We start from the raw sequence: 23,012 nt of genomic DNA on the forward strand, positions 1-23,012 counted from the left end.
TTGCCCTGAAATGCCCCAGACGGAGCCTGGATGGGGCGTCCCCCACCCCAGGGATGGCGTGTGTTCCCTGGCTCGGCTGGTGGTGGCTCTGTGCTGAGTCCGAGGCTGGCTGAGCTCATCACATGAGTGTGTAGCAAATAGCGCCTGGTGGAGAGGAGGCCTCGGCACACCCTGCGTGGCCCGGCGTGGCCCCGGGACGCCGGGCGTGGGCTGCCCCGCCGAGCCGCAGCCACGGTGGTGCCACGGGCCTGGGCCCCGCTGGCCCCCCGGTGCCTACAGCCGCGGAGGCAGCCTGGGCCTGGGAGCCTCGGCGCCCGCCGATTTGGGGGACCGAGCTCCGGCCATCCCCGGGGGTGGGCAGTGCCGGGCCGCAGCTGGCTCGGCTCAGCTCGGCTCTGCACAGCTCAACGGGGCTTGGCGGGGCTCAGTGCGTCTCGGCAGGGCTCGGCCCGCCCTGGGTCGCCCCGCTCGCTCCGGCCCCGGATCCGCTCCCGGCCCCGACCGCGGTCCCGGCCCCACCTGCCCCGCGCACGCAGGGGGCGGGGTCATCGCGGAGGGGCGTGGCTAACCAAGGACGTGGCTAGAGCAGAAGGGCGGGTCAGAAGGGGGCGGGTCAGAAGGGGGCGGGGCCCGGGGCGGGGCCGTACATAAGGGGCGGGCGCGGCGCGGCGCCGCAGCGGCGGCGGGAACGGCAGCGGCGCGGGGTCATGAACGGGCTGCAGCGGTGGTGCGCGGTGCTGGACGTGCGGCCCCACGGCGAGAGCCCGGTGAGCCCCGGCCGGGGGGGCGGCGCCTCCCGGGGGTCCTCCGGCCCGGGGGGTTTCCTGCTTCGCTTTCGGGGGGGCGGGAGCCGCGGCCCTGCGCTCCGCGGTGTCCCGGCGGCTTTGGGGGGGTCCCCGGGGTGTGCGGGGCCCCGGCGCGGGCTGCCCGCGGTGCTGCCTCCGCGTAGGAGCCGTGCGCGCCTGCGAGCCGGGCCCCTGCCCCGGAGCCTGCCGGCAGCCCGGGCGCCGCGGCAGCTGCTCGGCGCGGCCGCCCGCTGGCTTCGCTCCCGGGATCCCGCCCGCCTGCAGCTCGGCGGGTGCTGAAACTCGTCTCACCACCTACGGGAAGGCGCAAGAAGCGCTTCGAGCTCTGTAAACTTTGCATTTCCCCCTCCGGAAGCCGCGTTGTCTCCTCCGCGGAGCTCGGCGCGGGGTGCTCTGTGCTGCCGGCCCGGTTTTCCTGTACCTCCCTGCCGCCGTGTACTTTCGCTTGGTGAAATGATGGGCATTTTGGTAAACCGCTGATCAGGCAGATAAGGATGGAGAAATGTCAGCGAGTGACACTCCCGGGCTCGCCTGGCGTGTCTGGCAGTGCCGCCCGCTGGCTCCGTAGTGTTTACTGCCCTCGTAGGAAATCCAGCTTGCACGTGGTCTCGCTCAGACATACTTTTTGTCAGCGATTTATGCCGATCTCTTTAGCTTTTAACATCCCTGTTGACTGGCTTTCAGTTGCTGTGGGACTGTGATGAGGAGATGTGCGATCGGAGCAGCTGGTAGTGAGTATCTTTTGGCGATTACTCACTTGGCTACAAACAGCCTCTTGTTTTCTCTTCCTTATTGTTCAGTTTGCTCAATTGCAGTCAGCAGTTCGGGATTGCGGAAAGGCCAGGTCCTGGGTGTGGTTGGCAGCAACCTGGACAGGTCTGTGAGCCGAGCGTGCCGGGGAGCCAGCACTCCCCCGGGGTCCCTGGAAAGGGGTGAAGCCCACCCGCCTGATTGCCCGATGGGCAAGGCTCGCAGTGGGCAGTTTGGCTGCTTTTTTTTTTTCCTGGATCCCAATGGGATGCGTGCAGGGAGGGACCCTGCTGATGAGGAATCCTCTAAAACTCCTTTGGTCTCTATGCTGGAGAGCAAACGCTCAGTGCCTGGTTCCTTCTGCCAGGCTGGTGTCTGCCTGGCTCCCAGATCCAAGCCCTGTTGGGGTGACTCATCTTTGAGTCTCTGCAGTAGAGTCCTAATTCCCCGCAGCTTTCTGGCCTTATAAGGAGCGATTGCCGAGTTGGGCATGTTTGGCTAATAGGTTATTAGGGTGATAAGTGCCTCTGTAACGCTGGGTATCTCCAAACACTGGAGCTATTTGCTAATGATCCTTGACGATCTCCTCTGGGTCAGGTCAGGCCTGTTCTTATTTAACAGTTGAGATGGATGAAGTGACTTGGCCGTGGTTGCAAAACCGTGCAGTGTCATCAGCATCGCTCCACTCTCTCTGGGGCCCTTGGACAGGGCTGCGTCTCCTCCAAGCCCTCTCCCCAAGATGTGGGAAGTCGTTCCAGTGGTTTTCCTGGCCTCTTTCTCCTGGGGCTGGTCTGTGAATGGTTTCTGTGGAGCAGAGCTAATATCTCTCCAACCAGCCTTGTACCTAGGGTCCTCCCAAAGATTTCCAAAGTTTTCGGCTTCCCGAGTGGCGTTTTATGCTGGGCTTGACGATGAAGAATTTGTTGAAAGACTTAAAAATGACTTTGGCATACCTGAAAGCCTGTCCTGACTGCTAGCCTTGTCTTCCCATCTATCCCTCACCTTTAAATTTCAAGGGAACTGGCTCTTTTTGGATGATTGAGACCAAAGCCAGCTTTTGGGAAAGTATGCTGGTTGGGAGTGTAACTGTTCTGCCAAAACTCCTCTGACTATCGGCTCTTTGCTGTAGTGAGAAAACAAACCTTGCCAAACTCCGGATCACGGTTAATTCCTGAGGCTGGTAGTAAAAGCCATAAACATGCAGCGCAGGGTGTGTTGAGAGCAACGTACACCTCCGGGTTGGGTAACCTCCGTGCACCAGAGTACGGTTAGGGCGTGAAGGAAGTGGTTGCCATACCAGGTTTTTTTTCCGACATGAGGCGCTCCGGGAGGTGAGTGCAAGGTCCTCTGTCCTCACTGGACAGCCATGGCGTTGTGAAATGCTGTGCTGCCCACAGGAAACAATGGGGGAGGACCCCAAAATCCACTCTCCCCTCTGTTTCGGAGAGGCGCGGAGCAGCTTACAACTCGTAAACAGGCGGTGAGCGTTGGCAGAGCTGATTTTATGATAAACCAGAGGTAAACAAGTGGGGCTGACTGGTGCGGGGGAGTTCCCGTGGCGCCGCTCTTCCGGGTGGAGGCAGATTCAGCACTGCGGAGGGGGAGAAACGATGGGGTAAGTTATTCCCTGCAGGGAGTGCAAACATCTTCTGCAGGAGGGTCAGCTGCGACAGCCCTCCGAGTTGTTCCTGCTGTGCGGTGGAAGGGCTAATTCTCCCCAAAACTGTCTGGGGGTGGATGAAGAGCTGATGAATTTTTGCCTGTAAGATGTCCCCTTTGGTGGCTGTGAGATGGTAAGCTTAAAGCCCCCCAAATAATAGTGCTAGAGGCCCTCTGGGAACCGGCAAATGGGTGCTATGTGGGAATAAGAGCCAAATTAGCACATGCAGGGATTGGGGGGGATCATTTAGGTGAATAAGTGAAAGCGGATTGTCTCTTGCAGCCCATTTCACGCAGGTGTCTTCAAACGGGAGCTCAGGAGCTCGCCTGGGTTCGGCTGCTTTGAGCCTGCCTGCGGCTCGCGTGCTTTTGGAGCTGACCTGGGGAATGCCTGTTAAACCCACGTCACGTTGGCTGCACCCGTTCGGAGGCCTTCGCGTGACTAATGGAGCGACCGACTGCATTTTCAGGCTGCCTGCCTGCATTTTCCCCCTTGTAGGGGAGGAATTCACACCTTGCAGTCCTGCAACAATTTTCCCCTGGAGAGGAACAGGCTCCTTTTACTCTCCTACAGCTGGAGCAGACGCTGTTCACCGCAGTGAAGGTTACTGTAGGAGAAACAAGCTCTGCACAGGGAGGGATTTGCAGTCAACCTGACTGGGTTTGCACCTGCCTTTGCTCCCTTCAAAGCCCTGAAAAAGCTGTTTTTTTCTCTCCCTGTGGCCAATAGAGGCTTGCTCAAACTCCCATCTCACAGCTGGCTGTGTAAGATGGCTGGTAGAGCCACACTGGAGAAGCGCGTTGGCTCCTTTCCCTTGCGACAGAGGTGCCGGGCACGCAGGGAGAAGCGCAAAAGGGGGCCAGCGAGCGGCTGGCTGAGATGCACCGGGTGGATGCAGCTGGGAGAAGCCTTTCCCTGGTCTGCATTGGCATGGTCCATTTCCTGGTGCTTTGACCTGAGGATTCTTAGTGCTGGCTGCTTTATGCTCTGCTACTTTGGAAGTCGTGGCCTGCTTTGTGGGGCCACGCATTGTCTCTCGTCCACCTGGTTTGCAGCCAGCTTGGCTGAATCTTGAATTTATCCACTCTGTGTGTCGTGATTGCAAGCATCCCAGTGCTGACTCCGGCCGGTTTTGAGTCTGCCTCCGGGGATGGAGCATAGGCTTGTGCTTGTTTCTTATTGCAGCAGATCTCTCATAGGAAAGCGCTGGCAATGTCCCACCATCATGGGGGCTGGAGGCACGCACGATGGTGCTTGTGAGCGCCGGCATCCTTATACTCATGAACAAAAGCTGCGACTGGCGACACGGGAAGGGACCAAAGTGATTTGGGCTGGCGTGGAGTTAGGTGACCCGTGGGAGGGAGGCAAGGTTGCTGCGTCGAGGCAGGACTTCCCAAAGCACTGAAATGGCTCTGGAGCAAAAGGCACTGGGGGCTGAGTCACTGAAGAGCACAGATGCTATTTGACTGCTCCTAAGCAGGGGTGATACCCCACTGCTGGTTGTCTATGGATATTTCTTCCCTATAAGAGCTGGACTGAAGCGAGGATGGCTCTGGCTCTGCTTGTCCCTGCATCTTGTTTGCTTTCATCGGCAGTTCTGCGTGAAAACTGGGTGATGTTTTGCATGTGGATGCTGCCTGAAGCTGCTTCCCCTGGTGTAAAACTCATGGGTGATTCCTAGCTCTTACCAAAAATATCAGCCGCTTTGGATGCCTGCTCTACATCAACCTCTTCTAGTGCTTATGTAGCTCCAAAGGTGATGTCTAACTCCGTGGTTCTCATCTGGGGAAAATGTTCTCTGAATAAAAGTTGCAGGCAAGTATCTGGCTCAGCAATGAGCACTGAGTGCTAGCAGAGCCCTAGTGAAGTCTGCGCCAGATAATTGTCTTAACAGGGGAATGAAGTGGACGATCGTAGTGTTTGGCTCCTGCAAAGATCTATGAGGGCTCTTAATTTCCCAGCAAGCTGGCGTTTGGGAGAGTAGTGCAGGCACAATATTTTGGAAACAAACAGATGGCTTGTTGGGACTTGGACAGTGAAAAGTGCACTTGAAGATGGTGAGGCAGGACTACCTTGGTGGTGCTTTGGAGAGCAGGAGGCTGTGTCCGAGATGTGGCAAGGGGAGGGCACCTGTCGCTCCACCGGCACCCACCTCAGCTCCAYGCTGCCTCCGCTGCTGTCATCTGTCCAGGCTAACGAAACCTCAGAGCAACTCCTGGTTTGGAGACTGTGTTTACTACAATGTATTGGTGACACCTGGAAGTGGGTCCTGCTGGGAAGGGGTGGCTTTGCACCACACGGAGGGTGCTCGGTGCCCATGTGGAGGATTGCAGGCTGCCAACGGGCTCCTCCAAGCACTGGGCTGGAGCGCTCTGAGTGTCTGCACCCTTTACTTTAAGGCTGTTTATAGACTCTAGCTCTCTGTCCATCTCCTTAAAAACTTGCTAGTGTCCTGAACACCACTGAAACGCATCTTCAGCTGCCCACACTAAGAGAAATGCTTTGAGGGAGCAGTTAAGCTTAGAGCGGTGAAGGCAAATCTGGTCCCAGCTCACACCTCTGTAGATGCAATAAGCTGCAAAGGTCTTTACTGTGAATCTGGCTGTGGTGGCAGTCCTTTCTCCAAGGACTCGTCTGCTGCACCTGCCTTGCCAGCAGCTACTGAAATGGGCTCAGCTCAGCCTGTGCCAGTGCATGTTCATCCATGTGCAAGTGCGTCTGGCTCCAGCTGTGGTCGGTCGTGCGTAGGGCAAGGAAGGAGATAAATATATTGATGTCCTGGAGTGTGAGCTGAGAGCAGCTGCTTTCGCCCAGCTGCTGCTGAATGTCCTGCAGCAGCACCCGAGTCACCTGCCGGCGTAACTGATAATGGCCATGACTTGTCGCGAAGGAGGGCCCGTGTTAAAATGAGTCCAGCGCTTGCTTCTTCAGCCTGTCTGCATTATCTCAGTCTTGGCTGGGCCATGGCTCCTCTCCAAGCCCTGATGAATTTGATAAATGTCATTGCTGTGTGTTAACTCTTACTCATTTTAATCCAAGCGTTAGTTTGTAGGCTGGAGCTCAAACCAAAGGAGCAGGCAGCTTGTTTGTGCATCTGTGGCAATGCTCATCTGGCTTTCGAAACAAACTGGCCTGGTTCTTGGCCCATATCTGCACGGGGCTGGAGCCGGCTATGAACAATTTGCAGGGAGTTAAAACCTAAAACCTGCCTCTTGTTTTAGGACAGCTTGAAGGTGCTGAGGCTGACTCTGCCGAATGACCTCCCAGGAGATAGATGTGAGCAGGTGAAGCAGAAGGTGCGTGTCTCCCGTGCATGGATGCTTCACCTCCTGTAGGCATGGTCCTTGTGTGCCAGGCTCCAGATCTTATGGCTTAAATGCTCCGTGGGACTTTAGATGGGTGAACTTTGTGAGGAAGAAGATTCCCCAACTTGTGTGTGCAAGCTGGAGTAGGAAATGCAAGTTCATATGCTAACTTGGGGAGGGGAAAACTGATGTTTGGAGGGAGTATCAGTTGCTTTACACTTCGTGAAGTAGAAAATTCCTCTCCTGATCTGTTAAACACTCCGGTGCCAATTCTTTAGACCATGCTTGCTGCCGCATTCCTCTGCCGTGGTGCATAATGCTGATTTGACTAGCGCTTCCTCCAAAAAAGCCAGGCAAACCATTCCAGCTGGTCTTGTATTTCTGAAAGCTTTGTCCTTTTTCTGTGTCTTGCAGCCAGTAGGAAAGGCCTTTGCCATGGTGGCCAACAGATCAAGCAACGGTCACTCCCTGGCATCCGAATGCATCAAATCCAACGATGGCGATGAGGAGATCATTAAGGTACGGTCGCTGACTTCCCGCTGCTGTTGGTTTTGTTGCAAAGCAGTTTTGTTCAGTGATAGGTGGGACTGACAGAAAGATCTCACATGAAGCTGCAAAGGCAAGAAGCTCCTGTACAGGCAGGAGGCTTGCTGCAGCACCTGCATCAGCTCAGGAAACTTCCCAGGCTTTGGGGGGATGCAGCGTCAATCTGCAGCAGCCGCTCTAGGACTGTAGAGGAGGTAGCGGCTTCTTAAAGCCAGGGAAGGTTGGCTGCAAAGGGGAAGCTGCCGGTGATGTGCAACAGGCTGCAGAGKTTTGGGAAGCTGTGGGATCTGGTGTTCCAGCCTCCGAGGAGCCTGGCTTTTTTGCTGACGTGACTGGGATGTCTGTAGTTCAAAACAGTCTCACTCACAGCTTCCCTGGTGTCAACATCTCTCTTGCTCAGGTTTATCTCAAAGCACGGGCTGAGGGCAGTGTGAATCACGAAGAACACGTCAACCAGCTGAAAAGTGAAGTTCGTTACATTCAAGAGGTAGCTATGTCCGTGGGGGCTCGGGCTTGCACGCGCTGTCCTGATGTGCAGCTGCTGGCAGGGGCTTGTTGCGAGGGTCTGGGGCGCTCTGCTCTCCCCAGGGGCGTCCAGCAGTGGTTTCACACATTCAGGGCTGCTCCTGCCTTCTCTGCCAAAATGGAGGTGGTGCCCCCACAGGCTCAGCATCGGCCGGCTGCAGCACTCGTGTCCCAGCTGAGCCCTGTGTGTGTGTCTGAATGACTCTGGCAAACCGGCAGTGGAGCTGAACTCTCTAGTTTGTTGACTTGCCCATACAGGGCACTAGTCTAATCAAGCGCCATAAATTAATTCAGCCTGACTAATTGCTCTGCTATACGGACTGAATTTGAAGAGTGATGTGTGATGACTTTCCCCCAAGGCTGTCCCCTGCATGCCTGGGTGCGGCACAGCTGGAGCCTCTTGTTAAAAGGCAGTTTCTTTGGTATGTCTCATCTCCCAAAGTAAACTGGATGATGAGGTTGTTGGGAGATTAACCCTTTCTTCTGCTCCTGGTGGGGATATTTCTGGAGAGGTGGAGAGAGCTGGTTGCAAGGTGTGGAAGCGGTTGCATGCATGTTCTGGTCTGGGCAGCTTGACTTAGCAAAAAAGAACAACCCCAAACCCCAAATTTAAATTTGGGCTTGCTCTCATGGGGGACTTTCTATGCTGGGTGCTGGCCCCAGGGAGAAGTGAGGGGCAGATCTTGTAGCACATCCTCCAGATCTTTTACGTCATCCTTCTGACTCCTCTGCCAAAATGCATGTTTTTCTCCCCCCTCCCCCTCAAGACAACAGAGCATTCATGCTGCCTCCTGTCTGCAATACAGACTTGGTTTGGACTCTCAGGCATTCCCAGAGCTCCAGCCCTCCTGGGGGTGTTAGTCACCGAGATCTTATCTCTCAACCGCCTGGACACTGCCGTTTTGTGCGCGTTCCTCCCCACTGCTGGGGCTTCGACTTCAGCTCTTCTGATCTGAGCTTTCCTCTAGCTCCTGGCAGCTGAGATGGAAACGGGAGTCAGGTTTCAAAAGGCCTCTTAGTAATAGCCGAGTGTGACTTAGCCCTTGTCTCGCTGAGAAGGCCGTAGCCCTATCAGAATAGCTGAAGCAGCATAACTGTGCAGTACGACTTAATCCTGCATGTGAAAACCAGCAAATAAGTTAAACCAGTAAGTTGTGGTGGTGGTACTAGTCTGTCTGTATTGAAGAGAAGTGCTCTGCACTAGGTCGTGCAATCAAAAAACCCTTTGGATGTCTTGATCTAGCCAGAGCAGAGTGACTGCTGTCCTTGGGTTAAGGACTCGATTGCTGCCCTGTGAGAAACCCGATGTGCTCTTGGGCAGTCCTGCTGCTGCCCGCTCTTGGGCAAATGGCTTTGCCCAAGTGCCTCGGGCCTCTAAAATCCAGCAGTGCATTACTGGGGGAGGGATGAAGCCACACCGTAACACTTTGAGAAGCTTTTTCTCTTTGAAAAGTGCTGGAGTTGCAGCCCTTCAGCATTTGCTACGGCTGAGGAAAAGGCCCATAAATCATTTCTCTGGCTCTTCTTCTCTGACTAATTTGGGTAGCTGCAAGTCAAGACTGTACTTGTCTGAATCCTGCAGGGTGGCAGAGATGGAGCTGGGGAGCAGCAAGGGTCTTTTCAGCACTTCCAAGCTGTGGTTTGTGATGATCTCTTCAAAGGCAAAATCAATGATTACTGAAAAATCAGTAGTGTCTCCAGATTGTTGCTTTTTTTTTGCCCGTGATCCTATGATAAAGCTGCCTAGCAAGGATCGTAACTGCTGCAAGAGCACTGCTTGCAGGCAGGTCTTGAGCAAAACCAGAGTACAATTTGGTACAGAAGCAATCGATTGCGTCTTGGCTCGGGGTGTCCTCCAAGCCACCACGCCTCCGTTTGATTTCTCTTGGGCTGAGTGACACTGTTCATGCAGATCAAGCTAAATTGACTTGCCTTTGCCAGGCTAGAAGTTCTTTGAAGAAGCTGCGGGAAGACTTAAGTAGTAAACTTGAGAACAGACAAGGAGATAAACAGCCTGCACAGGTAACGGGAGCATTTCTCGGGCTTTAAATGACACTTTTTTTTTTTTTTTAAACAAGATGTCATCTTTGGGTCCAGAAATGATAAAAGGGACCTGAAAGATTGAGGTGCTTGTGGCAAATAAAAGCCACCTTGGTACCACTTACAGGTAAAATTAGAAACCTGCATAAGCAAGTAATGAGGAGTCAGTAAGCAACATGCATTGGCTGGCCAAATGCGCTACTGCATGTTTAATTGCGGAAAAAACTCCATCTTGAGTTGCTGTGGTGCCCCAGAGCTAGCTGTCTGCATGCAACTGTTTGCTTTTTTTGCAAGTGGCTGGGCTGGGAAGCGTTACATGGCTGTTGGTGTGACCTTTCCTTAAATAGGTCATGTTGGAAAAGCAGAACGGAAGCTGGCTGTACCCTGAGAGCCTATGTGCCGATTCCTGGGAGGATCAGGTATGTAGCTGAAAGGGGGATTTCTGAATTATGAACAGTAACATCATTTTTTTTCTTTTGAAATCTTCCTCCCAGCAGGCAACTAGGAGCCTGTTCAGCATGTGATCAGACACTCTTGCCTTGCCTTTTACAGCTAGCTGTAGCATTAGTCTCATCAGCATCAGGTCAGAAATAGACTGCAGCTTTATTATAAAAATGTACCTAATGGGTTTTTAGATCTCTGAGCATGAGAACTTTTTAGAAGCAGGGCTCACAGAAGTCTGAAGCTGGTAAATATTTCTTAAGAGCTTCCCACCCCCAGCCAGATGCTCTGAGCTGCCCCAAAGCAGAAAACCATCTGAACAGCAGCTCGGGGGCTGGGATTTGGGATTTCAGGCTCAGTTGCTGACTTGATTCCCATTGCTGGGTTTCGGGTTTCCCAAGCATGGATCACTACGGCATCCCTGAAAGCAGGGCTTGGAAGGCAACCAAAGGATGTTGCGTGCATTATCTTGAGGGCTGGAAGCTGACGCTTAAGTGTGGTGGGAGGTGAGGATAGGAGTTCCTCTTGTCATCCACGCTGAGATTTGATGTTGCAGGCTTTTTAACCAACAGCCCTACCCACAGAAGGTGTGGGGGGGGCTCCTTTGATACCTCCTCGCTGCTGAGCTTGTCCTCTTAACCTCTCTGCAGGAGGAGGATTATTTGGGAGATGACGTGGAGAAAATCCGGCAGACAGCAAAGAAGCTGTTCACGAAGCTGCAGGAAGCTGAGAAGCACCATCAGTTGGAGAAGAAGGCCTTTGAGGTGACTATGTTGGGCATTTCTCTGTTGGGAGAGCGTGGTCTGGGGAGCTGCATGGCGCATGAACCTCTGCGGTCCAGTTGCAGACCGCAGGGCTGGGGCAGGCTGTGTTGGTGTGTGGTTGGGGTGTGCTTTAGCCATCACTGCTGGGGTGGCTTGGGCTCCAGGCTGATGAGCCTGGCTGGATTTGGGCAGCTGAACGTGTCTGGTTTCTCCTTGCAGATCAGCAGGCTCAAAGCGTGCTGCCTGCTGCTAAAATGCACCAGGAGTAAGGCCTGGCTCCTATGGGTCTTGCAAACCCTAGCAAACAGCCTCTGTGTTTGCACAAGCTAGTCTGGAGTCATAAATGCTTTCCCAGTTAAAATTAAATAAAATAGAAGCAGCAGCGAGGTTGAAAGGTGGTCTCTCCAAAATCTGCTGAGCCTTTTCTTGCCCCAGCTTGCCCCAGCTGTTTTTTGCACCGCATAATAAGAATATGCAAGGGAGTCTCCTGCCACAGGCAGCATAGCGTCAACCTGCAGCATGTCCCCAGTGTTTTGGGAAGGGACATGATGTAGCAACTGGGCCACTGTCTGTGAGTGGCTGCTGTCCACAGCCACTGTCATTGGCAGCCTGGGATGAAACCATCGGAGTGCAATGGGCAAGGCGGTCTGTGGCTGTCAGTGATGACAGCCTCTCTCTGCTGAGTGGTGCTGACGAAGCTGCTGCATTTGCTTTCCTCACTTCCTCAGCGCTAGTGATTAATGGTCCTCTTTGGTTTGTTCTCCTGTGACTGCTCACTGTGCGGATGGGTTGGGCATAAGCGCTTTACCTCACGGCTCTGAGGCTGCTGGTGGCTGGTGGGAGAGGTGACATCCCAGCTCGCATCCTGTCCCACAGACCAAACTGGTCCCAGGCAGCCTAGGGGCTTCCCTGGAGCGGGTTGGGGGACAGCGCTTGCTCTGTCCACTGGGGAAGTGGGTTTGAGTGATGACCTCTTCCTCCAGTGAGGCGACGTCAGTCTGCGATGGCAGTACCTGCACTGAGTGCATCTGCACTTGTGCTCGGGACATCGCTGGGCATGTTTGTGGCAGTGCGTTGGGGTCTTCGTGCCACTTCTTGTGTAGGAGTGGGCGAGGCTGTGATGCTGACTGTGGGCCGTGAGCCTTGATGGCAATATTAGGGATCCCCAACATGGGGGTCTCATGGGGTCCTGATCCTGCCAGCAGTATCCAGATGTTCTCAATTTCCCTTGTGGTCTGAGCCTGCTTCAGTGGGGCTCCACACTCTTGTCCCTTATCTGCTCCTGAGCAGTCGATGCATGAACAGGGATGGGTCCTGAGGTCGGTTTCTCAGGCCGGTGGCCCCAGAGGAGCCTGCAGACAGCCCCAGAACATACGTGGCTGAGAAAGAACATGTTTTTGTTTGAGGTGCCTTTGTTGCTATAGCATTTAAGCGCTCGCTCCTTTGAAGTGCTTTGAAGCCAGGTGAGCTTTCTAAAGAACCTCTTCTCTGAAGCATGTTGGGCTGTTTGCCGAGACRCCCGGCCGCCTTCAGTGAAATCTGCCTGCCAATGCTTCAAGCAGCAGTGACGCTTCAAAACATTGCTTGGGAGAAGGTTTCTAGAGGCTTTGGTGTCTGGGTGCGCCAGGGTCAGTGCTAAAGAGGTCTCAATCTTTTTTGCAGCGGACGGTCTCGCAGTACCAGGAGGAAGTGGAGCAAACAAGCTCTGCCCTGCGGAGAGTGGAGAAGAGTGTGATGGAGAAGGAGGTGCAGGTGGATGAGCTACAGAGACTCCTGGCAGGGATGGAGAAGGTATCAACCCCGAAGCTGTGGTGGGGCTGACTTGACAAGCAGAGCTGCCTGATCGCTCTGTGTTGGTGCAGTGGGGAGGCCCAGTGGTGCTGAGCTTGGCAGCGCTCAGCGCAGACCCTCTGGGCAGCAGTCCCCACAGAGATATATCCCTTGTTTGGACCTGCTGCAGAGTACCGTATGGAGAGTTTGACTTCCTAACTAGGCTTTATGTGAAAGCATCAGACAAAGAGCTATCTTGAGCCTGCTTCTGAGAACAGCTGAAAACTGACTGTTTTAGACAGTTTAGACTGTTTTAGACTTGTGTTTCTCAAGTCTAGAAGATCTGGTTGCTCTGTGCAAGCACTTTCTTCTAGGTATCCTAGAAACGCGCATGCAGTCTAGACAGCTGCCTGGTTCTTCCTCTCATGGGGCCATTAACACAACCTTCAGTCCTGATTTTCTTTTGGCTGTGGTGGTCTTGTAATAATATTAAACTCATAAATCTAACAGTTTAGTACAAGCATGAAGCAAACTGAGACTGCTGCCTGGCCCAACAGCAGGGAAGGAGATGGCTTTATGCCTCGCCCGTAACCTAGAGGAAAAGGAGTGGGACATCTGCTGTCGGTCATCTCTGTGGCTGCCCTTGCCTGTCTTCTCTTGCATGTAAATTTAGTGCTCATGAAAACAACCCACAGCTCATTGGAGAGGCTGAGCTGAGCCTGCCTTGCTCTCTGGGTGTTTGTAGTTTGCTGCTTTGTATCGGCTCTGAAACAGAGGCTGAGGAGCATGTGTTGCGACTTGTTTCCCTGTGTGTAATGCAGCCTCTCGCTCTGCTGCAGGAGCACAGGAGTTTGCTGCTGAAGATGAAAGAAGGCGAAGCCGAGCTGGCGAGGCTGAGAAGCGTGGAAGGTGACAAGCTCGCCGAACAAGACCGGTGAGGCTTGGCCTCCGGCTCGGCTGCCAACTCCAGAGCAAGCCCACGCCGCTGGGTCGGGGTGTCAGCTCGCCGGGGCATGACTGCACATTCCTGCGAAGGGCGTGCTTGCTCTCTGGCTTGCAAAACAGCGCCCTACTCCCAAGAGCTGACTAATCTCCAAATACCTCCCGCAGCTTTGCTCTGCTCTGAAAACCGAGGCTCTGGAGCTGGACAGCTCGGAGACCTCTAGCGGCCACGCTGCGGGCTGGAGAGCTTGGGGCAGGTTTTGCCCTGATTAGGGAGCCTCGAGACCAGCTAATTCTTCCCTTCATGTAGGATTTGCTACATCCAGCCAGTATCCATGTGCTCCAGGGATTAATTGGCAGTGATTTATTTCTTGAAGGCCTTGTTTTGTGGCCTGACTCTTCTTGATATTCCTGTGTCCCTGCAGTCTGTTGCTGGTAGTCCTTGCGGCTCCTGTTTGAATAAGTTTTGTCTCTGCCTCTCCTTACCTTGTCTAGTCGATGTGTTTCAAGAGCTGTGCAGCTGTAGAGACCTGACTGGTAAAAGCTGCTCTGGGCATAGCTGAGCAGGTGCTGGAGGTTTTTCCCTTTCTGGGAAGCCAGACAGCAGCTCCTGGACTCTCCATTTGTTTTTCTTAGGTCGACCAAGCTGGAGAAGGAGGTGGCCATGCTGCGGGAGAAGATACACCATCTGGATGACATGCTGAAAAGCCAGCAGCGCAAAGTCCGCCAGATGATTGAGCAGGTGAGAGGAGCAGGGCTGGGTGCCTCTGGGGTGGGGAGGATGGATGGGGGCAGAGCTGACCTGGGAACAGCAAGGAGGCCTGGGCTCGCAGGGTCCTGCTGGGGTGGTAAAAATGTGTCTTGAATGAGCTGCTGGGAAGCAAAGGAGTGCTAGTTTGCAGGGGCAATTCCCTTTGCAAACCAAAGGGACACAAATTCAAAGGCAGCCCAGAGCCATGTCCTGCTGTTCTGAAGCAGCAATGGACCCTGCAGTGGACAGCCCAAAGGGCTTCAGTGCTAGATGCAGCAGCAGTTGCGCCCTGGGCCAGGGAGGGTAATAAAAGGACTACTGTGCGCCCAATTTGGCCTGCTGAAAGAGTTAAAGCTCAGCTGTGTGAGCAGAGGCTCCTTCAGCTACAGCTTAATTCTCAGACTTAATTTGAGGCTTTTTTGATTGTTTTTTATGCAGACCTTGGAGTTAATGTTGTGGGTGTTCACAGGTGGAAGGATGGCTGGCTAAGCTGCCCTCCTTCCTAACCACTTCTTCAGCCCAGGCGTACACGAGAGGGATTTGTAGCTGGTGTGAACTTTCTTTTACAGCTCCAGAACTCCAAAATAGTGATTCAGGCCAAAGATGCTGTGATCCAGGAGCTCAAGGAGAGGGTTGCTTACTTGGAGGCTGAGGTGCGTCCTACTAGGGCCGTCTCAGGGGGGTGGACAGGGGAGGCTCTGAGCTCAGAGCATCTTGTTGAAATATCCTGGTGCGACTGGCTTTCACGCCTGTGGGATGTGGCCGTTTTTGTTACGGAAATGACTTTTGCAGAGTGTCAGGTTCTGGGCAAAGTGGCCAGCAGCAAAGCTGTTCCCTTGCAGTGACACCTGCTTCGAGCAGGGAAATGTGCCCTCTGCAGCTCCGAGGGTCATGCTGGTTCTTGAAGCTAGTGTGATGGTTTCTGATGAAGCCAGGGTTGCTGGAGCAGCTGTGAACTCAAATTGAGTTCAAAATAATCTCATCAAGCACACTTCTCTGGCAGCAAAACCCTTCTTGCTTACAAAGCTGGAGTTGACTGCGTGCGTGTCAGAAATTAAAATTGCATTCCAGCCTCTAGGATTGTAATGCATGTCAAACTTCTCTCCTTTTTTGGATAAAATCGGAGTCTGCATTGGCAGTTCTAGCACTTTCTTCTTTCCTTAGTGACTTATTTTGCTAATCTCTGCATGGGGACTGTGTGTGCATGCAAAACCCTCTGTTGAAGCCAGGCAGAAAGCAGAACTGACTCCCAGCACCAGCTAGGGAGACTTGCACACACATAGATTTCCATGTTTTCAATTCAGCTGCTAGCCAGATCTTATAAACCATCCCTGGCGCTCCTTTCGGTGAGCAGCTCCTCTGGAGGGTTGTGTTTAATTTCCCTCAAGAAAAAGCTGCCCCATTGCAAGAGGTTATACTGAAGCGTTCCTCTACTCCCCAGCAAGCAATCTGTGTCCCAGCAGCCCTTCTGTCCCCAGCTGCCCTGTGCTAACCATGGCTCCAATCTCTTTGCAGAACCTGGAGATGCATGATCGTATAGAGCACTTGATTGAGAAGCAAGTCAGTCGGGGTGGCCACAGCTCCCGGGCACGCTCAAAATCGGAGTATGTGAGCAGGTATGTGGGGAGCACATATCCTTCTGTGATGGGGGAGCCTGCCAGGCTACTCAGTAGCTTCATCTGTGGGTCTGTGTCTCATCTGGGGAAGAAGAAGGTGCAGTCTTGGAGATGGTGCTGGACTCAGGGTTGCTCCCTCTGCCTTTGTGAAGTTACTTCATAGTTGCCTGTTTGCAGAGGGGTCTCCTTTCCTGTATCCCTCCTTCAGGGGAGTAAAGATCCCTCCTGTGGGTAGTTGAAGGGGGAAAGTCACCTACCAGGGCTGGGACAGGACTTATCCTGCAGGTTTTCCTTTTGGGCTGGCTGAATAAATCCTTTCTCTCTTGCAGCAAAACGGTGACGGGCCCCAAGCCACTGCCTCTCATTCGAGTGGTGGAAACATGAGTTTCGAGGGCCAGTCCGAGCTGAAGACTCTCTCCTTGTTATCATTGACTGGATTTCCCTGCTTGGCTGCCGTTCTCTGGCCTCTGTGCTCACAGTCTCCCCTGGACCTCTCAGTGGAGGGCAGTGCCCCTGGAGAACTGTGGCACCTGAGGACAAACCTTGCTGAGGAGGTCCTGGCAGAGGAAGGAGGCTTATGAAGTGTTCACACTGCTGTCCCCCGCTGGGTCCCAGGGTCATGTGGATGCCAGTTTGGTGGAGACTGGCTAGGGTGGCTGGGACCAGCTGGCCCTGGTGTGTACAACGCGGTTCTCTAGCTGGAGAGCCCAGCTCGCTTTCCCTGGTCAGTCCCGGGTTTGCCTGGGTTGCTCTGTGAGCAGCCTTTGCTTCTGAAGGGCCTTGTCCAAACAGAGCCCTCCCTTCAGATTTCAGCTTGCCAACATGGACTTGGGCTTTAACTTTTTTTTCTTCTTTTTTTTTAATTCACTCTTACAAGAAGAAATCCTCCTGAAACTGGACTCTTTCCTGTAACAAAGCTCAGTGCGTGACAATTTGGGAGCCTCCACCTCTGATCTCCAGTGCATCTGGCTGCTCCAGACTTGGCAAAGGCTCATGTGGCCAAAATCAGTGTATCAACATGCTTTTCCCAGTCCCTTTCTCATGAGGGTAGAGAAATTGTACCCAGTGTACATGTCTAGTGTTTAAACCCAGAAGCTGTTTAGTTTGTACCTGTATTTATTTCAATAAATTATTGGTGTCTTCCAATGATGTGGTGACAGGCATGATTGCTGCTGTCCAACTCCAAGGGAGCATATTTGAGGACTGCCTGTCCCATGTTTGAACTGGAAAATACCAACCAACTTCCTCTGGGCTTGCAAGTTATGAGCTTGTCTTGTGTGCGTGCCCATGCTTAGTAAAGGAGCTTGGGTAAAGCTAGAGGAATGTTGTTGGTGTTCATACCTACCAGAGAGGTGAGACAATGTGCTGTAAACATACCTCGCAACTATTAATACCAAAAACATGTATGCCTTAATCTGTCAGCCTGTAGCCAATTGAATACATGATGTTAACAGTGCACATGTGCTGGCATGTGGTGTGGATTTGTTGGTTTTTTTTTTTTTTAAGGCTAAGCTGGCCCCTTGCTTGCTTCCCTGCTTCTGTAGGGAGCGATAGGCACTGTACTACTTTTCATGCTGGTGTGTCAAACTCTGTTAAACTTCCCGTTCACCTTCCTGGGCTCCTTTGCTCCATGGGCTTGGGCCAGTGCTGGGTCTAAACTGGATCCTGGGGCGGTGAATGCTGCTGAGCTTGCTGAGGGCCAGGCTGAGCGGTGAAGAGCTCCCTGCTTGGGGCTCATTTCATTTAAACACACAGTTCCCCTGGGCCCAGGTTGGCCCAGAGGCTGCTGTGGCAGCCTTTACTGTGCTGGGCTGGAGAGCTGTGATCCGGAAGGAAGCTCCTCTAGCTCTGCTGTCCGCTTTGGAAAAGGCCCTTGGGCTGTGCTGTGCTGCCTCTGGGGCAGGCTGAGGCCTTGCTGCCCTCCTGGGGCAGTGTCTCCCTCCCTGGAGGGGGTGGCACAAGATGGCCCCCACTCTTGAGGGCAAGGGGCCTGCTGGGCTGCCTGCCCACAGGAGTGGGCCGCTGGCCTCTCCCACCTTTGTGGCTGCCTGTGTCTAGCCAGCCCCGCACGTTGATGTGCTCGAAGGGAGCCGAAAAAAGCCTCTTCTTAGCGCCCCCCCCCTCCGGTTGCCGTGGAGACAGCTGCGGGCCGGCACTACAACTCCCAGAAGCMCTCGCTCCGCCCTCCCTTCCCGTCGTGCCCTGCGGAGCCGGACTACATTTCCCGCCGTGCTCCGCGCCGGCCGCCACTCATTGCCGTTGGCCTACATTTCCCATCGGCACCCTGGCCACGGGGGGGCGGTGTCCTACGGTGGCCGGCGCGGCGGCGATCGCGTGACGGGCCGGCCGGGCGCTGCTCGCGAAGATGGCGGACGAGGAGGGCGAAGGGCTGCCGCGCTCGGCGGCGGCGCCGCACCGGAACGGCGGCGGCGGCGGCGGGGCCCTGGCGGGTTCGGGGGGCCCCCGTGTCGTCCGCATCGTCAAGTCGGAGTCCGGCTACGGCTTCAACGTGCGCGGCCAAGTGAGCGAGGGCGGGCAGCTGCGGAGCATCAACGGCGAGCTCTACGCCCCGCTGCAGCATGTCAGCGCCGTGCTGGGCGGCGGGGCGGCCGACCGCGCCGGGGTGCGCAAGGGGGACCGCATCCTGGAGGTGTGAGTACGGGGGGGGCCGCCGCTGCCCGGGGCACCCGCAGCCCGCTGTCGCCCGCCCTGCTCGGGGGGTCCCAGGGGAGGGGGCGCCTTCACCCGCCTCGCTGCCGCCCCTGCGCTGGGGGCTGGGCCTCGCCGGGGCCTGGGGGGGGGGCTTTTGGGGGGGGGGGCTGAGCCGGGCTCTCCCGCAGCGGGGGCTCTTGTGGAGGGTGTGTGCCTCGGTGGGGGCGTGGGGGTCTCCATTCACGGGGGGGCTTTATCGGGGGGCTGTGCCAGTTTTCCGTCACCAGAGGCTTCATTAGGGTGGGGGTTCCTATTGGGGTGCTGACCTGGTCTCATCTCCTCTCACTGGGGTATTGCGAGGGGACCCTTATGGGGGGGGGAGCTGTGCCAGCTTTCCCTCATTGGGAGCCCTTACGGGGGGTCTGGTGTGCTGTCCCTTCATCGGAGGCTTTAGGGGACCCTTCTGGGGGGGGAGTCTTTCCTCACTGAGGGTTCTTGGGTACCTCTTTCTACAGACAGGTTGTGGGCCAGCCTCTTTTTATGGGGGCGTGTGAGCTAGCCTCCCCCTCACTGAGGTTTTTAGAGGACCTCCTTCTTTGTGGGGTGAAGGGTATGGAGGGACTGAAGGACATTGCCCTATGAAAGAGCCCATCTGGGGAGGTGAGGGCTCTTCTTTCTCTATAGGGAACCTCTCCCTTTGAGGGTGAATCTGAGGGTCCCCTCCACCATGCACATTTGCCTTGGTGGCCTCCCAGACCTCCTATCCTCAGGGAGATTTTGCCTCCACTTTTATTTTGGGGGAGATCTCTTGGATCCCAGAGCAGGATGGGCTAATAGATAGTAGATGAGGAAGGGGGTGTGCTGCCATCTCCACCTCCGGCAAGAGAGATTATCTGGAAAGAGGGGGTGGTTAAAGCTGGGAACCTTCCTTGAGGAGGTGGAGGGAGAACATGGAGTCTTTCCCCCAGGCAGTAGTGGGAGGGCTGGACCCTTCTTTCCCCCMAAAAGATCCTTTGATGGGCAGGACTGAAGTGGGTGTCAGCTGTCCTTTGGGCCATACCCCCTTAGAAAAAGTTTTTAAGCTTGTGAGGCTGGAGATCACTGTCAAAGAAAGGGGAAGGGGGACCCCTTAGGAAGAAATATCTGTAGGAGCCAAGTCCACAGATCTGCCTTTGGGCAGAGACCCTGGCAGGGAAGGGCTGGTGGCAGGGGGATGACTGCGGGGGGAAATTTGTTTGGGAGAGAAACTGAGCTCCTGAAGGAAAGCTCATCCCTGGCATGATCCCTTGTGAGGAGGGGAAGTAGGTTAGGAAATGTGGAGAGGGGTTTCTGGAAGGAAGGGGGAGCCCTGAAGAAGTCTGTGGGGGGACAGCAGAGGGAAGGGGCTGGTGGCTGGGGGCCATTGGTACCCGGGGAGGGAGGTGAACGTGGGGCTGCTGTGGGCATGGCTGGAGAAGGAGGCAGTGAGGGCACCTCCAAACACGCTTGGGAAGGGGGGAAGACCCTTTGGGAAGAGACAGGGATGCTCTCAAGAATGGAGTTAAAGTATCCTTCCTTCTCACCCCYTGAAGCAGTGTGGTTTGGCAGTAAGAAGCAGAGGGAAACACACACTTGAGGATGGGACCGGCTAGTTATTTTTTTTGCTCATGTCACTCGGACCTCAGGATGTTCAGGGCTGTGTGGCAGCTGTGCTGTTACTTTATGGCAGGATTTACAGTGTGAACCTGAAAACATCTTTCCATAGGAATGTTTCAACTACACTGCGTTGAGACTGGTTTCCCCCTGCCCTCCCCCCAACCCTTAAACTTTGAGCCCGTGTTTGTTGACTGACATCAATTAAATCTCTTTGATGACTTCTTATAGCTGCTGCCTGTTGAGGTTTATTTTTTCAGTGCATCCCTTTAGCTTGTGATTCTTTGGGTTGGTTCTGCCTGTGCTGAGCTGTGAGATACCTACTGGTCTTTATGTATTTGTAGTTTGTGCTGAGTTGGTTAAGTTCAATTACCTATTAATTACAGGCATTTCAGAGAAGCAGGAATACTTTGCTGCCGGTCTTTGCAGGCTGCAGTGGGTGAAGGACAACAGCTTGTGTGTGGGCCCGGCAGAGAAGAGCTGTTCTGACTAGCCCTTGGCTAGAGAGTTTGGCCATGTCCTGCAGAAGGCTTGGTGTTCAGATTTGGCTCCCTCCTCTGTGACCCAAATACTTCATGCTCTAATTTTCCGTGCAGAAAAACTGTTTGGGGGGGGGGGGGATGGTGATGGTGAATTCTGCACCTGGAGGATCTACATGAGAACAGCGTTTATTGACCGAGGGGAATTATTCGTATGCATTACAAGATGCCGAGATGAAATTTGCCCTCATGCCTGCTGTGGGAAATACTTAAAATGGTGTGTTTAAAATTAGAGGCCAGGGCTGGAGTTGGGGTTTGGTCCGTGGCTTCTAGGCCAGTGCAAGGCAAGGATTTGTTTCTGTGAGTTAAGTGCTTACACCAGCTAAGGGTCTGACTTCTACTCCGCAGCCAAACCACGCTGCAGTGTTTGAAAGAGTCGAGACCTGCTAATGAGGACTATTAATAAGGTCTTGCCCCCAGCTTGGGGGCAGGAGGGGGTGTTGGCTTGTGGCTGTCTGGCCTCCTGGTTTCTGTCTCCATCGCAAGGCAGGGAGTAACTGTGGATCGAAAGAACAGGAGTTTTCCTTTTTCCGTATCTTCCGCTTCTGCACAGCGTGATCTTGAGGGAGAAGTTGCTTTTTAATGTGCCCATGTATCTTCTTGTAGCACTTGTGAGATTGGCTTTCACCCTTTTCCAATATCAGCTATCACTTTTGTTAACCTGGCTGCATAAATCAGCTTGCCAGCCCTAAAATGTTACATGATACCGGTCATGTTTTGGCCGTGCGAAGACCCCATGTCTCTGCCCACTCTGCTGAGAGCAGACAGCCGCCATTAATTCTCCCTGGATCTATTAAAATCCAACTCTTGCAAGTAAATCTTAGCACGGTTGCGAGTTGGAGTAGAAAACAATAAAACTGACTCCAAAAATAGCTCTGATTTCCCTTCCTTTCCACGGCGGCACTCTGTGCACAATGGTGGGGGTGGGGTTCCATGGGAGGCACCAGCCAACTTGTGCTCGGTCCTGTCCGTTGCGGCYGCTGCCTTTGAGGCCCAGTGAATCCAGTTTTTTCAAGCCCCTGGCTCAGAGCAAGCCTTTTGCCGTGTACCGTACCCTGCCCTGGAGTGCGCTTAACTCGCCCGCAAGATTGTCTGGTGGTTTGGAAGTCACGGTGAACTCTCTGAAACTTGGACTTTTCAATCTGTAGCTGGGCTGTTGAATAAGCGCTTGGTATTTCGCTAGGGTGCTCAGCACCTCTGAGAATCTCACTTGTTTGGGTGCAGAAAGGCAGGTACAGGATAGTGGGTTTTCTGAAAAGGCTCTTTATTTCAGAGCGGGGCTTTGTTTCAAACTCCTGTAACTTTGCTGGAGTTTGACTCCTGCAGACTGGCCTGGATCAGAGTTTTTTGGAGCGAGAGCCTGAGAGACGAGACTCTTCCGCTGTGTGGCCGTGATCGAATTACTTTGGCTTTTGTGCTCTAGCCTGTTCTTCTCTGAAGCGGTAGTGCCAAATAACAGGATATTTAGCACGCGGTAATTTGTCTGTGGTGTCTGTCATTCCAAGGCTCTTCACCTGGCCTGCTCTCAGAGCCAGTGTGCGCCGTATGCGAACACCCGGAGCTGCCTACCCCCCGCCCCCAAAAAGCTGCTTCTCTTTCTGCTAGAGTCTCTGGGGTGCTGCAGCAGCAAGAATGTGAGTGTGGTTTTCCTCTGTGGGGTAGGGCGGTGAAGCGTGAACTGCTTTGCAGTCCTCATCCAAAACCTAAGGATGTTTCAAGTGTTGTGTCTGAAGGGTTTATTTAGATTCCTGTGCTCGGTAAAAAGTCCTTTGTTGCCATCTTTAACTGTATCAYGCTCCTTTATCTAACATCTAGCTCGGAACACTTGCTTTTGAAGGCTGGTTTTGCAACTTAACTAAGGAGCGCTTTCTAATCTTTTTAGCTTGTTCTGCGTTTGTGGGTGTTGAGGGCACTGGAGRCAGACAATGATCGCTAATTTAGTTCTTGATTATCACCCTGAATGACAATCATAACTAATCTTGATGGGGAAGAAAATCTCACTGGTGTGTAGTTTGTTTGCAGGGACGCTCGCTCAAAATAATCAAGCTGATAAAGAAGGGATTCAGTTTTCAATATTACTGAACTGTGTGCAGCTGAAACCTGGTCAGGTCTAGGTGTAATTCCTCAGGTAAAGAGGTACCTCACGCTGCCAGACCTGAGAAATAGTCTCTATCTGCAACAGTCACAGCACCTGCTGCTTCAGAGGAAGGTGTCGTACCTTTGATATGGGTTTTGACAGAATAGTGTAAACCGGGGATGGTTTTTTTCCTAAC

General features: G+C 53.9%; 2 protein-coding genes across 8 annotated transcripts in view; both read left to right on the top strand.

Moving 5' to 3' along the window:
• Positions 1-688: 688 nt before the first annotated feature.
• Positions 689-17,062, top strand: TUFT1 (tuftelin 1). 4 transcript variants are annotated; one of them, XM_026083683.1, is made up of 13 exons: positions 689-767; positions 6,438-6,512; positions 6,936-7,040; positions 7,468-7,554; positions 9,534-9,614; positions 9,980-10,051; positions 10,724-10,837; positions 12,500-12,628; positions 13,447-13,541; positions 14,186-14,291; positions 14,870-14,953; positions 15,816-15,916; positions 16,246-17,062. In XM_026083683.1, the coding sequence occupies exons 1-13, from the start codon at positions 708-710 to the stop codon at positions 16,298-16,300; spliced, it is 1,164 nt and encodes a 387-aa protein (XP_025939468.1). In that variant the 5' UTR covers positions 689-707; the 3' UTR covers positions 16,301-17,062. The 4 variants fall into 4 exon arrangements, with proteins under 4 accessions (XP_025939468.1, XP_025939472.1, XP_025939470.1 ...); XM_026083684.1 differs by lacking the exon at positions 689-767 and adding an exon at positions 3,331-3,349; XM_026083687.1 differs by lacking the exon at positions 9,534-9,614.
• Positions 17,063-18,243: 1,181 nt separating this feature from the next.
• SNX27 (sorting nexin family member 27) overlaps positions 18,244-23,012 on the top strand; it is a 42,310-nt gene continuing 37,541 nt past the window's right edge. For all 4 annotated transcript variants that reach the window (XR_003256332.1, XM_026083655.1, XM_026083654.1 and 1 more), the window contains exon 1: positions 18,244-18,568. Coding sequence is in view for 3 of the 4 variants with exons in the window: in XM_026083655.1 (XP_025939440.1) it covers positions 18,282-18,568 (287 nt within the window). In the remaining variant the exon portion in view is untranslated. The remainder of the gene's footprint in view (positions 18,569-23,012) is intronic.

Source organism: Apteryx rowi, unplaced genomic scaffold (genome assembly GCF_003343035.1).
Source record: "Apteryx rowi isolate R43461 unplaced genomic scaffold, aptRow1 scaffold_610, whole genome shotgun sequence".
NCBI classification, from domain to species: domain Eukaryota; kingdom Metazoa; phylum Chordata; class Aves; order Apterygiformes; family Apterygidae; genus Apteryx; species Apteryx rowi.

Coding starts and splice junctions, on each gene's coding strand:
- TUFT1 (XM_026083683.1), top strand. CDS start 708: ATGAACGGGCTGCAGCGGTGGTGCGCGGTGCTGGACGTGCGGCCCCAC. Junction 10,838..12,499: donor TGGAGAAGAAGGCCTTTGAG/GTGACTATGTTG, acceptor TCTTTTTTGCAG/CGGACGGTCTCGCAGTACCA. Junction 15,917..16,245: donor AAATCGGAGTATGTGAGCAG/GTATGTGGGGAG, acceptor TCTCTCTTGCAG/CAAAACGGTGACGGGCCCCA.